Source organism: Saccopteryx bilineata, chromosome 11 (assembly GCF_036850765.1).
Source record: "Saccopteryx bilineata isolate mSacBil1 chromosome 11, mSacBil1_pri_phased_curated, whole genome shotgun sequence".
Taxonomy (NCBI): domain Eukaryota; kingdom Metazoa; phylum Chordata; class Mammalia; order Chiroptera; family Emballonuridae; genus Saccopteryx; species Saccopteryx bilineata.
In genome coordinates, this window is record NC_089500.1 from 50,524,211 (window position 1) to 50,543,229 (window position 19,019).

The 19,019-nt window shown below is 38.5% G+C and overlaps 1 protein-coding gene across 4 annotated transcripts in view; it reads right to left on the reverse strand.

Moving 5' to 3' along the window:
- The window catches only part of METTL4 (methyltransferase 4, N6-adenosine), a 70,988-nt gene that overhangs the window by 18,332 nt on the left and 33,637 nt on the right, over positions 1-19,019 (reverse strand). For 3 of the 4 annotated variants that reach the window (XM_066246486.1, XM_066246485.1, XM_066246487.1), the window contains exons 5-6: positions 16,678-17,047; positions 14,077-14,146 (exon numbers count right to left, since the gene is read on the reverse strand). In XM_066246486.1, coding sequence (XP_066102583.1) covers positions 14,077-14,146; positions 16,678-17,047 — 440 coding nt within the window. The remainder of the gene's footprint in view (positions 1-14,076; positions 14,147-16,677; positions 17,048-19,019) is intronic. The other variant, XM_066246488.1, reaches the window with a different exon arrangement.

Genomic DNA, 19,019 nt, shown 5'->3' on the forward strand with positions numbered 1-19,019 from the left:
TAACTTCATTTTTCATTTTTACTTGTTTAAAATTATCAGGCTATATTTATTTTATTTATTTACTTATTTATTTTTGTGATAGAGACAGAGAGACGGGGACAGACAGACAGGAAGGGAGAAAGACGAGAAGCATCAATTCTTTGTTGCAGCACCTTAGTTGTTCATTGATTGATTTCTCATGTGACTTGATGGGGCAGGGTGAAGGGAGAGGGAGAGTAGGGGGCTGCAGCCGAGCCAGTGACCCCTTGCTCAAGCCAGCGACCTTTGGGCTCAAGCCATGGCCATGGGGGCATGTCTATGATCGCACGCTCAAGCCAGCAAGCGACCCAGGGCTCAAGCCGGTAACCTTGGGGTTTCGAACCTGGGTCCTCTACATCCCAATCCGATGCTCTATACACTGTGCCACTGCCGGGTCAAGCCAGGCTATATTTCTTTATCACTTCCAAATGCATTAAATTTCAGTAATTTTACTATTATTTACAATATGCTTTTTACTGGGGGGGGGAGTGGGACCCAAGATGGCTGCAGAGTAGGTGAAAGCAATACACACCTTTCCCCAGCACCAACCAAATTTACAGCTAAATTATAGAGCAGTCAACCTGAATAACCAACTGAAAGATAGCTGAACGGGAGTATTACATCCAAGGATTTCTAAAGGTAGCTACACAGAGACTGGAAAGAAGGGGGAGACACAGAGAGGGCTGACCCCTGCAACCAAGTGCAGCAGCTAGAAGCCGGAGGGTTATCTCAGTTGCAAAGATCCCCCCTAATGGGTGTGGAGTCTCAACCCCATGCCAAGACCCCCAAACAGAGCACTAGGGCCAGGAAGAGGAGTCTGCATAGCATTTGGCAGCAAAATCAGTGCGAAGTCTGTCTGCTGGAAAGAGGAAGGAGTCAGCTAGAACCCCAGGTGCTCTCATAAAGGAACAATGCACAGGAGCTTGCTTTTAGGCACTCCCAAGGGCTCTAGTACATGGAAGACAACTCAGGGCATACAGAAGCCATAAAGAGAAGATCTGGGTGGCAAGGCTCCAGAAAGAGATCTGGAGGGTTGGCTACTGAGGTCCCAGTCTTGAGTCAATATCCCACATCACCCTCAGGCACCATTTTCCAGGGTAAAGCACTCCTATTCTTACAGGGCCAGCTGGGAGAGCACAGTAACCCAGTCCTCCAAATACTGGCAACACCATCCTGCGAAGCTCAAGTTAAGCATAAAGGGACCAACAGAGACCTCAGGAATACTCTTTTTCTGGAGAAACCACAAGCAGACTCTTAGATGGACATTGAAGCAGGAAACTCTGTAAAACTCTGGAGGAAGATCTGGTCTTTGAAAGGGGCCTATCTTTCCCTGCTCCCAGGGGTTAGGCAAGCAATGCCGCCTCCAAAGGAAGACAACCTTGTCAAGAATTCTAGCAGCATAGCTGTGAAACTAAGGGGAGGCATGCTGCTTGCTCCCCTCCCATAGGCCTGCACCACTCACAACGTAGGACTACCATGACCTGCATTCCCAAATCCTGCTGGCCCTGTCCTTCTGAGCTCAGTTCTACAAGAGAAGGCAGTGCAGCTCAAGAGATGGGACCTTCAGCAAGACCCCTTGGAGACTCCCATCAGGATCTCTGATAGCGCAGCTACAAACCTAGGAGGAGATGCATAGCTTTCATCAATCCTGAAGGATGGCGCCACCCCCAATGGAGGGCTCCCTTGATTTCTTCATCCAAGTCTCACTGGCCCCATCTCCTGAGTTCAGTACCACAAGGAAAGGTGGCTTCTCTCAGAGATGCAGTACTCAAAGAGCATCCTCCTCAGGGGCTCCAGTCCAGGGCTCAAGCAGACATGGCTACAGCACTAAGGGGAAGAATGTGGCTTGCCCCCATCCCATGGCCCATCCAGGGCCACACAGAACAGAATGCTTTCTTGAACTATTTGCTCAAGTTCTGGTGGCTGCAGCCGGCCAACAATAGGCTGCACCTAACATGAATCTGGTGTACTTCACCTGGGGGAGCTAGGGTTGGAGACTCTAGCAGAGACTGAGTGGTATGACTCTGCAGTGGGGACCACATTCCCCTCATTGAGTACTGACCACACTACCCCCTTAGTGAGGTCAAATTAACCCTCAGTCAGTCACCCTGAGGGTTAATTTGACCTATAAATGGGCCAACAGAATTCAAGACTCAACTACAACAGGAGAGGAACATAATCCACACAAAAATAATTTCTGGAGCACCTAGCTCAGATGATCTGGAACACTGCATCACTGAGACCCGTAAGTCACCAACATCAGAAAGTCCTTAAAACAAGCTTAAAAATAGTAACAGATCTACCTAATGCACAGAAACAAACACAAAAAGGCAGAAAAAAAAGGGAAGACAAAGAAATATGCCCCAAATGAAAAACAAGAGAAATACCCAGAAAAGGAATTAAATGAAATGGAAGCAACCAAAATACCAGATGTAGAGTTTAAAATGCCCAAGGAGCTTAGGGGAAGAATGGACATTCTCAGTGAGAACTTAAACAAAGAGATAGTAAGCACTGACAAGGGTATAGAAACCATAAAATTGAACCAGAAATAAATAAAGAATACAATATCTGAAATAAAGAATACACCACAAGGGGCCTGGCCAGGTGGCTCAGGGACAGAGCATTGTCCTGGTATGCTGAAATCACGATCTGATGCCAGTCAGGGCACATATGAAAAGCAACCAAGGAACAGCTAAGTAGGACAGTTGATGATTTTTTCTCTGTCTCTCTCTCTCAAATCAATGGGAAAAAAATTTTTTTAAAAAAGGAATACATTAGAAGGAATCAACAGCAGGTTAGAGGAAGGAGAGGATCAAATCAGCAATACAGAGGACAAGATAAAAGTAAGCACCCAAGCACAGAATCAAAAAGAAAACAATTAAGAAAGCTGAGAAAAGACTGGTATAACATAATATGTAATAACATAATGACAAGGGATAGAGAACCTGTTTGAAACAATAATAGCTAAAAACTTCCCTAACCTGGTGAAGGAAAAAGTCACACAAGTTCAGGAAGCACAGAATCCTAATCAAGATGAAATCAAAAGGCTCTACATCTAGATACATAATGATTAAAATGACAAAAGTTAAAGATAATGAATCATAAAAGCAGCACATTAAAGCAGCAGGGGAAAGACAGTTACCTACAAGGGAGCTCCCATAAGATTATCCTTTGATTTCTCAACAGAAATACTCCAGGTCAGAGGGATTACCAGGAAATACTCAAAGTGATGAAAAACAAGGACCTACCACTAAGACAACTCTAGCCATCAAGGCTATCATTTAAAACTGAGGGCTAACTAAAGAGTTTCCCAACAACAAAAAAGCAGCTAAAGGAGTTATTACCACCAAAGCATTATTGCAAGAAATGTTAAAGTACCTGCTTTACAAAGAAGAAATAGAGAGAGAAAGAGAAACACAAATATAGACAATAAGATGGCAATAAATAAGTACCTATCAATAATAACCTTAAACAGATTAAATGCTCCAATCAAAAAGCATAGGGTAGCTGAATGGATAATAAAACATAACCCTCCTCTCCACAGCAGACCCACTTCAGAACAAAAGACATATACAGACTAAAAGTGGAGGAATGGAAAAATACTCCATGCAAATGGAAACAAAAATAAAAGCTGGGGTAGCAATACTTACATCAGACAAAACAGACTCTAAACAAAAAAGAAATAGAGACTGCCATAAAAAGAAAGACTGTCACTAAATAATACTAAAGGGATTGATGCAACAAGAGGATAACCCTTGTAAACATATATAAACCCAACACAGGAGCACCTAAATATACAAAGCAGATTTTTATGGACTAAAGGGAAAGACCAATAGCAATACAGTCATACTAGGGGATTTTAACACTTCACTGACACCAATGGATAGATCTTACAGACAAAAAATCAGCAAAGCAACAAAAATCTCAACACAATGGATCTGATGCAGTTAATTGATATTTACAGAATATTCCATTCCCAAGCAGCAGAATATATATTCTTTTCAAATGCACATAGAACGTTCTCAAAATAAACCATAAGTTAGGATACAAAATAAGTCAATAAATTCAAGAAAATTAAAATCATATTGAGCAACTTCTCTAAACACAGTGGTATGACACTAGAACCCAACTACAATAAAAAATACTGAAAAACATTCATACTAAACAATGAATGGGTTAACGACGAGATCAAAGAAAAAATAAAAAGTTACCTAGAAACAAATGAAAATGAACATACAACTTAAAATCTATGGGACACAGGAAAATCAGTGCTGAGAGGGAAGTTCACTGTATTACAAGTCTATCTCAAGTAGGAAAAAAATCCCAAATACACAATCTCACCCTACACCAAAAAGGACTAGAAAAAGGACAACAAACAAAGCCAGGAGTAAGTAGAAGGAAAGAAATAATAAAGGTCAGAGCAGAAATAAATGACATAGAAACTAAAAACAAAAACAATACAAAGATCAATGAAACCAAGAGCAGGTTCTTTGAAAAGATAAACAACACTGATGAACCTTTAACCAGACTCATCAAGAAAAAGAGAGGAACCAAGTAAATAAAATCAGAAATAAAAGAGATGAAGCAACAACTGACACCACAGAAATACAAAGAATTGTAAGAAAATACTATGAACAACTACCGTATTTCCTCATGTATAAGATGCACTTTTTTTGAAAAATTTGGGGTCTAAAACCTGGGTGCGTCTTATACAGTGGTTGTAGGTTTTTTTACTTGCATTTCCTACTTTTTGCACGGATGAGGAGTTGCATGAACTTTACTATGAATAAAACTTCAGTTCAATAACTTTATGTAATTTTTTTTCAAATTTTGTCCCAAAATTAAGGTGCATCTTATACATGAGAGCATCTTATACATAGGGAAATATGGTATATGCCAACATACTGAACAACCTGTGAAAAATGGATAAATTCCTAGAAACATAGAATCTTCCAAAACTGAATCAGGAAGAATCAGAAAACCTGAATAGACCAAATACAACTGAAATAGAAGCAGTAATCAAAAACCTCCCAGCAAACAAAAGTCCTGGACCAGATGGCTTCACAGCTGAAATTTACCAAACATTCAAGACATCTCTCCTTCTGAAAGTATTCCAAAAATTTAAAGAGGAGGGAACACTTCCAAGCTCATTTTAAAAGGCCATAATTAACCTAATCCCCAAACCAAATAAAGATACTAAAAGAAAAAAATTCTAGGTCAATATCCCTGATGAACATTAACATTAAAATCCTCAACAGAGCCTGACCAGGTGGTGGCGCAGTGGATAGAGCATCAGACTGGGATGCAGAGGACCAAGGTTCAAGACCCTGAGGTCACCAGCTTGAGCGCGGGCTCATCTGCTTTGAGCAAATTTCAACAGCGTGGACCCAAGGTTGCTGGCTCGAGCAAGGAATTACTGGGTCTGCTGAAGGCCCCCTGGTCAAGGCACATATGAGAAGGCAGTCAATGAACAACTAAGGGGTTGCAACGCGCAATGAGAAACTAATGATTAATGCTTCTCATCTCTCTCTATTCCTGTCTGTCTAGCCCTCTCTCTGACTCACTGTCTCTGTAAAAAATAAATAAATAAAATTTTTAAAAAATCCTCAACAGAATATTAGCAAATTGGATCCAGCAATAAATTTTAAAGATCATATACCATGATCAAGCAGGATTTATTCCAGGTGCAAGGTTGGTACAATATTCACAAATCAATAAACATGAAACATAACATAAACAAAATGAAGGATAAAAATCACATCACTAGATATAAAACTGCATTTGATAAAATCCAGCACCCATTTATGATAAAAACTCTCAGCAAAATGAGAATAGAGGGAGCATACCTCAATATAATAAAGGCTATATATAACAGACCCATAGCCAACATCATACTCAATGGGTAAAAACTAAAAGCATTTTCCCTAAGATCAGGAAAAGACAGAAATATCCTCTTTCACTACCCTTATTCACATACATTGTAATAGCTACTATGTATGGTGCCATTTGTGTTCAGAAAATATCGAGGGGAATAGTTTATAGGGTATATGATTGGCCACTATGCTGTATACCTGAAACTGATATAAAATAATATTGAATGTAAATTGTAATTAGTTTTAAATTGAAAAAAGAGGGGCGGCAAGATGGCAATGGAGTAGGCGGACGTACCAACTTCCAACTTTCAGAACCAAAGTGGATTACAACTTAATTTTAAGAACCATCATCTGGAAAAAACAACTTTGAACTGAACTAAGAGGGCTCTTCAACTAAGGAACACTGAAGAAGCCACGTGAGACTGGTAGGAAAAGCAGAAACACGGAGAGGGTTGCCCAGCTCTGGGGAGCAAATTGCAGCCGGGAGAGACTTGTATGGCAGGAAGAGAGTTTAGCGGAGAGGGGAGGGACCTGGGCCCCAGGAACAAAGCCCCAGCCTGCAGCCCCAGAGCCTAGAAGAGGCTTATGGACAGTATTTAGCTGAGAAACAAGTCAGGATACTGTTTGTGAGAAAGAGATAGTTTTCTCAGACCCAGGACTCTTCTTAAAGGGACCATGCAGAAAACCTCTTTCACAACCACCCACCTAGGGCTCTGGGGGATGGGGAGAGAGGAGTTTAGTAGCAGGAAGAGAGTGTAATTTAAAAGGCACAGGTAGAAACACTTTGAAAGACGGCCACCCTAACCCATGGGCTTCAGATTAGTCACTCCCCAAATCTGAAGCGAAAATTTCCCTTGGAAACAGCAATACCAGCAAAGGGAAGCAGGATACCACCCAAACAAGCTCTCCCGCGGCACTCAGAGCAGAGTCGCTTAGAAGGAGGGAGCTTTCAGGACTAAAGTATGGAGTGTTAGGGTCTGACCTGCAGCATCCCAACCCACACTGCTGAGAGTTAGCTGTAGGGCAAGAAGCGGCAGGATGCAGAGGCGTGGTTCCATCAGCGGGGGTGGAAGCCAGTCAGCCACGCCTGAGGCCCCAGGTGAACTGAGTCTAGCCCCACGGGGGCAGAGGGCAAAGGGGATACATGAAATCTGTCCCGCCAAACTGCGGGCCCGCCTGCAATCCCGCCTGCGGGGAAAGGGTGGGAGCCTGGAACAGAAGGAGATCCACTGCTGAGCAAGCACCCAGGCTTGCAGCCTCACTCGACCTGCGGAGCCCAGGCTTGCGGCCCTAGGCGTGACCCAGCTCCGCGTGCGGGGGCGGAACAAAAGCCCAGGGAAAGGCAGACATCCACAGCTGAGTGCGGGCCAGCAGCCCCACCCGGCCCACAGAGCCGAGGCTTGTGGCCTGACAAGCAAGCCAGCTCTAACCACGAGGGCGGAGCAGAAGCCGGGAAACAGGCAGAGACCTACAGCTGAACAAAGGTGCTCACCCCTGCCCTTAGTGCCGAGACCTGAGGCTTGTGGCACATGTACAGCGTGCAACCCCACCAGCGGGGGCAGGGCAAAGGCTTGCATCTAAAAGAACTAGAAAAAGAATAGCAAGTAAAGCCCAGAGTAGTTGAAGGAAGGAAATAAAGATCAAAGCAGAAATAAATGACATCGAGGCTAAAGAAACAATAAAGAGGATCAATGAAACCAGGAGCTGGTTCTTTGAAAAGGTAAACAAGATCGATGAACCTTTAACTAGACTCACCTAAAAAAAAAGAGAACTCAAATAAATAAAATTAGAAATGAGAGTGCAGAAATAACAACTGACACAACAGAAATACAAAATATTGTAAGAAAGTACTATGAAGAACTGTATGCCAAAAAACTAGACAACCTAGATGAAATGGACAAATTCCTTAAAACATACAATCTTTCAAAAATCAATCTGGAAGAATCAGAAAATTTAAACAGACCGATTACAACAAGTGAGACTGAAACAATTATTAAAGAACTCCCAACAAAGAAAAGTCCTGGGCCTGATGGCTTCACAAGTGAATTCCACCAAATATTCAAAGAAGAACTAACTCCTATCCTTCTCAAGCTATTTACAAAAATTCAAGAGGAAGAAAGACTTCCAAACTCCTTTAATGAGGCAAGCATAATTCTGATTCCAAAACCAGGCAAAGACAACACAAAGAAAGAAAATTATAGGCCAATATCCCTGATGATTTTAGCTGCTAAAATCCTCAACAAAATATTAGCAAACCGGATTCAGCAATATATGAAAAAGATCATACATCATGATCAAGTGGGATTTATGCTGGGGAGGTTAGAGTGGTACAATATTCGCAAATCTATCAATGTGATTCATCACATAATCAAAAGGAAGGAGAAAAACCACATGATAATTTCAATAGATGCAGAAAAAGCATTTGATAAAATCCAACACCCATTCATCATCAAAACACTCAGCAAAGTGGGAATACAGGGAACATACCTCAACATAATAAAGGCCATCTATGAGAAACCCACAGCCAACATCATACTCAATGAGCAAAAATTAAAAGCAATCCCCTTAAGATCAGGAACAAGGCAGGGGTGCCCCCTTTCACCACTCTTTTTCAACATAGTTCTGGAAGTCCTAGCCACAGCAATCAGACAAGAAAAAAAAATAAAAGGCATCCAAATTGGAAAAGAAGAAGTAAAACTATCATTATTTGCAGATGATATGATATTGTACATAGAAAACCCTAAAGTCTCAGTCAAAAAACTACTGGACTTGATAAATGAATTCAGCAAGAAGGCAGGATATAAAATTAATATTCAGAAATCAGAGGTATTTTTATACACTCACAATGAACTGTCAGAAAGAGAAATTAAAGAAATAATCCCCTTCACTATTGCAACCAAAAAAATAAAGTACCTAGGAGTAAATATAAAGTACCTAGGAGTAAGTCTTTAGTAAGTATATTAAAGACTTGTACTTGGAAAATTATATAAGACATTGATAAAAGAAAACAAAGAAGATACAGACAACTGGAAGCATATACCGTGCTCATGATTAGGAAGAATAAACATCATTAAAATGTCTATATTACCCAAAGCAATTTATAAATTCAATGCAATACCAATTAAAATACTAATGACATACTTCAAGGATATAGAACAAATATTCCAAAAATTTATATGGAACCAAAAATGAACACGAATAGCCTCAGCAATCTTGAAAAGGAAGAATAAAGCGGGAGGTATCACACTTCCTAATATCAAGTTATACTACAAGGCCATTGTACTTAGAACAGCCTGGTACTGGCATAAGAACAGGTATATAGATCAATGGAACAGAACTGAGAACCCAGAAATAAACCAACACATTTTATGGACCACTGATATTTGACAAAGGAGGTAAGAGCATACCATGGAGTAAAGACAGCCTCTTTAACAAATGGTGTTGGGAAAATTGGACATCTACCTGCAAAAAAATGAAACTAGACCACCAACTTACACCATTCACAAAAATAAACTAAAAATGGATAAAAGACTTAAATATAAGTCGTGAAACCATAAGCATCTTAGAAGAAAACACAGGCAGTAAGCTCTCCAACATCACTCACAGCAATATTTTGCTGATTTATCTCCATGGACAAGTGAAACAAAAGACAGGATAAACAAATGGGACTATATCAAACTATAAAGATTTTGCACAGCTAAAGACAATAAGAACAGAATAAAAATACAAACTACACAATGTGAGAAGATATCAACAATACATCTGATAAGGGGTTAATAACCAAAATTTATAAAGAACTTGTAAAACTCAACACCAGGAAGACAAACAATCCAATCAAAAAATGGGCAAAAGATATGAATAGACACTTCTCCATAGAGGACATACAGATTGCCAATAGGCATATGAAAAAATGCTAAACATCACTAATCATTAGAGAAATACAAATAAAACCACAATGAGATACCACCTCACAACAGTCAGAATGCCGCTCATCAACAAAACAACACAGAATAAGTGCTGGCGAGGATGTGGAGAAAAAGGAACCCTCCTGCAATGCTGGTGGGAATGCAGACTGGTGCAGCCACTGTGGAAAACAGTATGGAGATTCCTCAAAAAATTAAAAATCGAACTGCCTTTTGACCCAGCTATCCCACTTTTAGGAATATATCCTAAGAACAGCATAGCACTATTCCAAAAGGAGAAATGCACCCCCATGTTTATGGCAACATTGTTCACAATAGCGAAGATCTGGAAACAGCCCCAGTGTCCATCAGTGGATGAGTGGATTAAAAAGATTTGGTACATATATACTATGGAATACTATTCAGCCATAAGAAATGATGACATCGATCATTTACAATAACATGGATGGACTTCGATATCATTAATAAGGAGTGAAATAAGTAAATCAGAAAAAACTAAGAACTGTATGAACCCATACATAAATGGGACATAAAAAATGAGACTCAGAGACATGGACAAGAATGTGATGGTAACAGGGGGTGGGGTGGAGGGGTGAGGAGGGGGCGAGGAAGAAGAGGGAGGGGGTAGGGGGAGGGTAGTGGCACAAAGAAAACCAGATAGAAGGTGACAGAAGACAATTTGACTTTGGGTAAGGGGTATGCAGTATAATAAAGTGTCAAAATAATCTGGATATGTTTTCTCAGAACATATGTACCTGATTTATCAATGTCATTGCATTAAAATTAATAAAAATGAGATTTAAAAAAAGCAGCTTTGGTACATATATACTATGGAATACTACTCAGCCATAAGAAATGATGACATCGGATCATTTACGACAACATGGATGGACCTTGATAACATTATACAGAGTGAAATAAGTAAATCAGAAAAAACTAAAAACTATATGATTCCATACACAGGTGGGACATAAAAATGAGACTCAGAAAAAAAATAAAAATAAAAATGAGACTCAGAGACATGGACAAGAGTGTGGTGGTTACGGGGGCAGGGAGGGCGGAGGAAAGCGAGGGGGCAGGGGAAGGGAGGGGCACAAAGAAAACAGATAGAAGGTGACAGAAGACAATTTGACTTAGGGTAATGGGTATGCAACATAATCAAATGTCAAAATAACCTGGAGATGTTTTCTCTGAACATATGTACCCTGATTTATCAATTTCACCCCATTAAAATTAATAAGAAAAAAAGAATTGATGTAAATGGGTATAAGGTAGGGTTCATAATTCATTATTTTTCCTCAAAAATATGACCTTGAATAAGCATTATTTATCTAAAAAATAAGTATTTCACCCCTGCACAACAATGTCACTTTTGTTATAAATCAGGTAATTATATATGTGAGAATTTGTTTCTGAATTCTATTTTATTTCATTGTTCCACCTGTTACCTTTCAAGAATACAATCTTAGTTATTATAGCTTGTTAAATTGGTCTTGATACTTGGTAGTGTAAGCCTTTCTTTTTTTGTAAGTGAGAAGAGAGGAGATAAGACTCCCACATGTGCCCCAACCGGAATCCACCCAGCAACCCCCATTCGGGACTAATGCTCCAATCAACAGAGCTATCTTCAGCAACCCAAGCTGCCGCTCGAACCAACTGAGCCACTGGCTTCGAGAAGGGAACAGAAAGAGAAGGGGAGACAGAGGGGAAAAAAAGTAGATGGTTGCTTCTCATGTGTGCCCTGACCAGGGATCATACCTGGGACATCTGCATGCCAAGCTGATACTCTATCCACAGAGCAAACTGGCCAGGCCGGTGTAGTAAGCCTTTCACATATGCCTTAAAATTTTCATGGGCTAACAAAAATAAACTCAAAATGAGTTAAAGACTTAAATGTAAGGGCTGAAACCATAAAAGTCCAAGAAGAAAACACAGGAAGTAAACTATTTGACATCAGTTGAGCAATATCTTTTTGATACATCCTCTCAAGCAGGGAAACAAAAGCAAAACTAAATAAATGGGACTGCATCAAACTAAAAAGCTTCCTGCACAGTGAACAAAACAGCAGCCTAATGAAAGGGAGAATACATTCACAAATGATATATCTCATCTGGGTTGATATTCAAAATAGATAAGAAATTCACACAGCCTGACCAGGTGGTGGCACAGTGAATAGAGCATCAGCCTCGGATGCTTAAGCCTGGAATGCTGAGGACCCAAGTTTGTAACCCCAAGGTCGCTGGGTTAAGCGCAGGCTTATCTGGCTTGAGCACAGGCTCACTAGCTTGAGCGTGGGGTCGCCAGCTTGAACATGAGATCATAAAGACATTACCCCATGGTTGGAAACAAAAGTTGCTGGCTTAAAGCCCAAGGTTGCTGGCTTGAGCCCAAGGTCACTGTCTTGAGCAAGGGGTTACTGGCTTGGCTGGAACCTCCCAGTCAAGGCACACAGGAGAAAGTAATCAATGAAAAACTAAGGTGATTAAAAGTTGATGCTTCTCATCTCTCTCTCTTCCTGTCAGTCTGCCTCTCTTTCTCTCTCTAAAAAAAAGAAATAAAGAAATTCATACAACTCAATAATAAAAAACAATCCAACAGAAAAATGGGTAAAGGACACATGAAAAGACATTTCTCCAAAGAAGACATACAGTCAACAGACATGAAAAGATGCTCAACATTACTAATCATCAGGAAAATGCAAATCAAAAACAATTAGATACTACCTCACACCTGTCAGAATGACTATTATCAAAAAGTGAACAAATGCCTGACCAGGCAGTGGTACAGTGGATAGATCATCAGACTAGAATGCAGAGAACCCAGGTTCAAAACCCCGAGGTCACCAGCTTGAGCATGGGTTCAACAGCTTGAGTGTGGGGTCGCTGGCTTGAGCCTAAATGTCACTGGCTTGAAGCCCAAGGTTGCTGGCTTGAGCCCAAGGTCCCTGGTTGAGCCCAAAGTCACTGGCTTGAGCAAGGCGTCACTTACTCTGCTGTAGCTTCCCAGTCAAGGCACATATGAGAAAGCAATCAATGAATAACTAAGGAGCTGCAATGAAGAATTGATGCTTCTCATCTCTCCCCCTTCCTGTCTGTCTGTCCCTATCTGTCCCCCTCTCTGTCTCTCTCTCTGTCTCTATCACACAAACACAAAAAGTCAACAAATAAGACTTAGCGAGGGTATGGAGAAAAGGAAACCTTGTGTACTGTCAGTGGGGCTGTGAATTGGTACACAGTTCTCCTATGGAAAACAGTATAAAGATTCCTTAAAAAACAGGTATACCATACAACCCAGCAAATCCACTTTGGGTTATTTATCCAAAGGAAATGAGAACACTAATTCAAACAGATATATGCACCCCTTGCAGCATTATTTACAATAACTAAGACATGGAAGCAACCTAGGTGTCCATCAATAGATGAATGAATAAAGATGTGATACACACACACACACATACATACTGAGAATTTATTACACAGCAATAAAAAAATGAAATCTTGCCATTAGTAATGACATAAATGGATCTAGAGGGTTATTATGCTAAGTGAAATAAGTTAGCCAGAGAAAGACAAATATATGGTTTCACTTTTATGTGAAATCCAAATATACAAAACAAACAAAACAAAAACAGACTCATAGAAAAGGAGACCAAAGGAATGATTACCATAAAAATGATAATAAAAAAATCAAATAAAATTTAAGCTACATATTTTTTAAATAACTCTTGGAGAAAACTATAAAATATTACCAAAGAATATTACAGAATTGGCCTATCTGATTTTTTTTAATTTAACATCTAACTATAATAATGAGAAGCAATAAAGAAAAACAGTGTTTTCAAAAAATGATGTCCACACACACACAAAGACAATCCTACCAGGAATGACACAGATTGCCTTCAGCAGCTTAGGGCAAAGGTCAGATTATTAAGGAAATCAATATTTTGGAACATATTTCTATACTTTATAATTTGATATCAAAGAAGGCAAAAATGCTGCCCTTTGCTGTTATAAAAACATCCCTGAACTGGTTCAATCAATAATCTTAGTCATGAATATATTACTTTTAATATCTTTACACCTCATGTACTCTAGTTTAAGAGAATTATATACTTAAGGAAATTAAAATTTTAAAACTCAAGTGTTTTTGAAGTTTGAGACAAACTGTATTATAAACTAATGCTTTTAGCATACATAACTAGATTGTACAAAGGACAATAGCTTTTAGAAAACATATTTAATAGAAAATTTATTTACACCTACCTGTTACTCCTTTTAACTGATTTGTTCTGCCATGGTGGATCTATCACAATTACATCATATGTTTTCCCATCTAAGAACAACGACACAATTTCAGAATCACTTTAAAAACTAAATATGGCCTGACCTGTGGTGGTGCAGTAGATAAAGCACCAACCTGAAACACTAAAGTCACCCACTCGAAACCTCAGGCTTGTCCTGTCAAGGCACATACAAGAAGCAACTATTACAAGCTACCGCTTCCTGCTCCTCTCTGCAACCTCCCCTTGCTCTAAAAAATCAATCAAGTCTTTTAAAAACAATAAAATATAAACATGTTCTTCAAACTGAAGTACATTCACTACATACACAAATATACTGTGATGCAACAAAGAATCTGTGGCAGCTATTCAAATAGAATAACTTATCAAAAAATATTAAGAGATTCACCCTTTAATTTAGTACCACTGGGATTTTAACATGATTACACCTACTATTTTTACAGAGACTATCTAAAAATAACTACAGCTCATGTAGTCACCAATGATTTAACCAGTGATTTTAAAATACCGTACCCTGTAAGCCTTAACAGCAATATTAATAAGATCCTTTCAAACCTCAAGGTTTTTTTGCTTTTTTAAATTTTTTATATGAAATAAAGTTTCAGTCCTAAAATTGGTACATTGGCCATAATAAAATTTCCCCAATTGTCTACCTAGTATCCTTTTTTCTGGTCCTGGATCCAAATCAGGATCACACATTGCATTTAGTTGCCATGTCTCCTAAATTTCCTCCATTTTGAAAAAGCTCCTCGTCTTTCTTTGTCTTTTATGATCTTGACACTTTTGAAGGCTAACCGACGAGTTATTTTATAAAATGTACCTCAGTGCGGGTTTGGTATTTCTTTGTGGTTAAACTTAGGTTATTTTGGGCAAGAGTATCACGGAAGAATGCCCTGTCCTTATCAGAAAAATGTATCAGGAAATACAAATGTCAAAATGTGTCATCATTGGTGATACTACCTTTGATCACTCAGTTAAAGTGAAGTCTACCAGGTTTCTCTCATTTTCCATTTTCCAAAAAGCCCTTCAATAGAAGATTAAATAAAGATGCGCTAAATATATACTATGGAATACTACTCAGCCATAAGAAATGATGACACAGTATCATTTATGACAACATGGATGGATCTTGATAACATTATACTGAACGAAATAAGTAAATCAGGAAAAACTAAGAACTGTATGATTCCATACATAGATGGGACACAAAATTGAGACTCATGAACATAGATAAGAGTGTAGTGGTTACCAGGGGGGAGGGGAATGGAGGAGAGAGGGGGTAAGGAGAGGGGACAGGCATAAAGAAAACCAAATAAAAGGTAACGGAGGACAATTTGACTTTGGGTGATGGGTATACAACATAACCAAACATCAATATGATCTGGAGAGGTTTTCTCTGAATCTATGTACTCTAGTTGATCAATGTCACCCCATTAAAATTAATTGTCTAAATAAAACTTTAAAAATATATATTAAAAAAAAATTTTTTTCCAGATCCATCATTCCACCCACATTTATTAATTGGAATTTCACTGTAAGGACAAGCTGTCCCTTCTCTTACTTTTATAAACAAAAATATATTTTTGTAAATGCATAATCTCATAAGTAATTAAAAGAATGCAAATTAAAATAAGGAAGTAACAGTTTTTAAACTATTAGAGAAACAAAGATCAAAAAAGAATGGAAAAAATGTTCAAACACAGCAAAATTTTATCATTAATTTGTTACTTATCATCTACCCTGAGGAATTTATGATATTGTAACATGAATAACCACTCATGTCTAAGATGGTTTGGCAGCAATTAAAAGAAGTTTTTCTTTAATAAGCTATGTTATTTAAACTTTGAATTTTGATATCAATTGTCTAGATAACAATAAATATCAGATTAAATTACACTTGATCTCATCCCTTAGAATGTTGAGTTGTAATATATTAAAAACAAAAATCATGGAGCTAAGGTCCTGATATAGATTATTTCATTTGCTCCTCAAAAGTAGGTATTATCATATCCATTTTATAGATTGGTAAACTGAAACTCAGTTTTATGAAGTACACAAAGACTCACAATTAGTCAAGCTTCAGAATCTAAATTCAAATTCTGGTCTGGACTTCATTCAATACTTAAGTTTTTCAACTTCATACAAGAAAAGATTTCAAGAAATTTTATAAAATAAACTGAACATTAACTTAAAATGTCACCTAAAAGGCTAAGAATTAAATTCATATCTGCAGTATTTCTACTTTGCTATAAAGAAAAGTTAATAAAGTTATTCGGTCAAACCCAATTATATCCTGAATTCCTAAGTACAAAACAGCAACTGTATTTGCTCTATTGGGGACTAGTTTTTTATTCTTTGTTCATAATAAGAATTAAGAAAAAATTTAAAAAGCGAAAGTCAGCATTTTAAAATCGAACCTAAAAGCAAAATTACACTAAGAAAATTCAGTGTTTACCCTATCCTCATAAAATGTTTACCCTCATTCAACATTCAGACTAGCTCTTGACTTTTGAGGCCACAGAAAAATGATCTTTTTCTAATAATAAACAAAATAATTACTTACAATTTAGAAGAGGGTACATACAAGAAATGTCAGACAAAAGAAAACTGCTTTTCGGTGGCACCAGGTATTTCTGTCCCATTAAGGTAATCACTTTTGTAAAGCTAGAGTTGTTTTCAACAATCCTTGAAAATAAATCTTGCTCTGAAACAGACATATCATTTTTCATCAGCTGTAACGTCAGAAGTTCCATTTCATTCAGAGGAGGCAAATGCTTTGCCATTTCACATAATTCTGACAAATTGCAGGTATCTAGTAGTAAAGTAGTGGGCTCGCTACACTTGTCCTGTTTTTCAGAAAGTGGATGAAGAAAGCCACTTGTTAAACCTTGTTCAATAATCTGTGAAGATCCATCCAAAATCAGCCCCCTGATCTGTAAGAGAAATTTTTAGGTACATTAAAAAGTCATGGACATTAGAACAATTTTCTAAATAATGAAATTCATACTGTGCTTTGACTACATGAACTTTTATGGACTGAAATCATTCTTAATGCTTATAGGAAAAGAACTTTATACTACAATGAAAAGATAAGAATGTGCGTACACCATTGAACTGCAGTTTCCTAACTGAGGAGTGATACAACTTCATAAATTCACCAAAAATTAAATAGCAAAACAGTAGATATAAGAAAACATATCTTTAAATTTAAAGTTATAAAATAAATTTAAAAATATTTCTAGAAGAAAGTGTAGTCTTTTAAAGAGAATTAAATTTCAATCACAGGATTTAATCTTAAATTTTTCTAGTGACAATTTTAAAATAAACATCTTTAATTTTATAAAATATAGCTTGAATTATTAAAAAAAGTAATTATAAAATGAACATATCAACAAAGTTTTGCAATAATGCAACTACCATAATTATATAAACAAAAGCCAAGTTCTGTTTTTGGACAACATGGAGTACATTTCATCTGAAATTACTTCTAAAAATCATTTTTCTAAAGGCCTTCAGATGCTGAATGGATGTCAAGCAGCACAGAGTAGTGGTCTGTAAAAAGGAGAAGTAAGTGCTCCAGCTTACCGTCTTGAGAAAGTTTTAGGCAGCAGCATGGGGAAGGAGACCCATTCAGAGCTCAAAAGTCTCAGTAGAAGAGATAGAGCTGGGAGTCAGAAAAGGGCAAGCAGGCAGAGTATGCAGAGTAGTAGAGTACCAGATAGGAGAGAGCAATACAGAGAGAACAGGGGCTTTAAAGCTGCAAAACATCGCCCTGGCCGATTGGCTCAGCGGTAGAGCATCGGCCTGGCGTGCGGGGGACCCGGGTTCGATTCCCGGCCAGGGCACATAGGAGAAGCGTCCATTTGCTTCTCCATCCCCCCCTCCTTCTTCTCTGTCTCTCTCTTCCCCTCCTGCAGCCAAGGCTCCATTGGAGCAAAGATGGCCCGGGCGCTGGGGATGGCTCCTTGGCCTCTGCCCCAGGCGCTAGAGTGGTTCTGGTCACAACAGAGCGACGCCCCAGAGGGGCAGAGCATCGCCCCCTGGTGGGCAGAGCGTTGCCCCTGGTGGGCGTGCCGGGTGGATCCCGGTCAGGCGCATGCGGGAGTCTGTCTGACTGTCTCTCCCCGTTTCCAGCTTCAGAAAAAAAAAAAAAAGCAGAGGAAAAAAAAAAAAAGCTGCAAAACATCAAGTTTCCAGCTGAGTATTGATACCATATATGAGTGATGAAACTAAATGTCAGGGAAAGAATCAGAAATGATCAATGGGAACAATTCCTAGAACTCACACAAGACTGGAAATAGTTACTGCTCCCACTGGCCAAAATGAGAAACTCCCATAATTTACAGATATTGCCTCAGTAATTAAAAATAAAAATAAAAAACCTCTAAAGTCTGCTCTGATCCTAACTAAAAAAACTTAATGGAAGTCTCAAAAGGATAAACCAGTTTCAAAGAAACTTTGTCCAAAAACAAAGCTCAAGAATATTTATAGGAATATGAAAATATCCAGTACCCAAAAAACTGAAAATGAAATGTCTTACAAAGAATAAAAAACTACCAGGAATATAAAGAATCAGGAAAACACAACACATTATAAGAGGAAAAATCACTCAATAAAAACACAGGAATGACACAGATGATATAATAAGTAAAAAAAAAAAAAAAAGTCAGGTAGGTTTACTTGCAGCCATTTTTAAAAGGTTAGAAAAAAGGGGAAGAAAGGGTATTAAGGCATTTATAACCATATCATATGTTCAAAATGTAAACAAAAAATGAGCATGTTAAGAAAAGTGAAAACTATTTTTATAAAAGATCAAATTGGCCCTGGCCAGATAGCTCGGTTGGTTAGAGCATCGTTCCAAAGCACAGAGGTTGCCAGTTTGATCCCTGGTCAAGGTACATACTG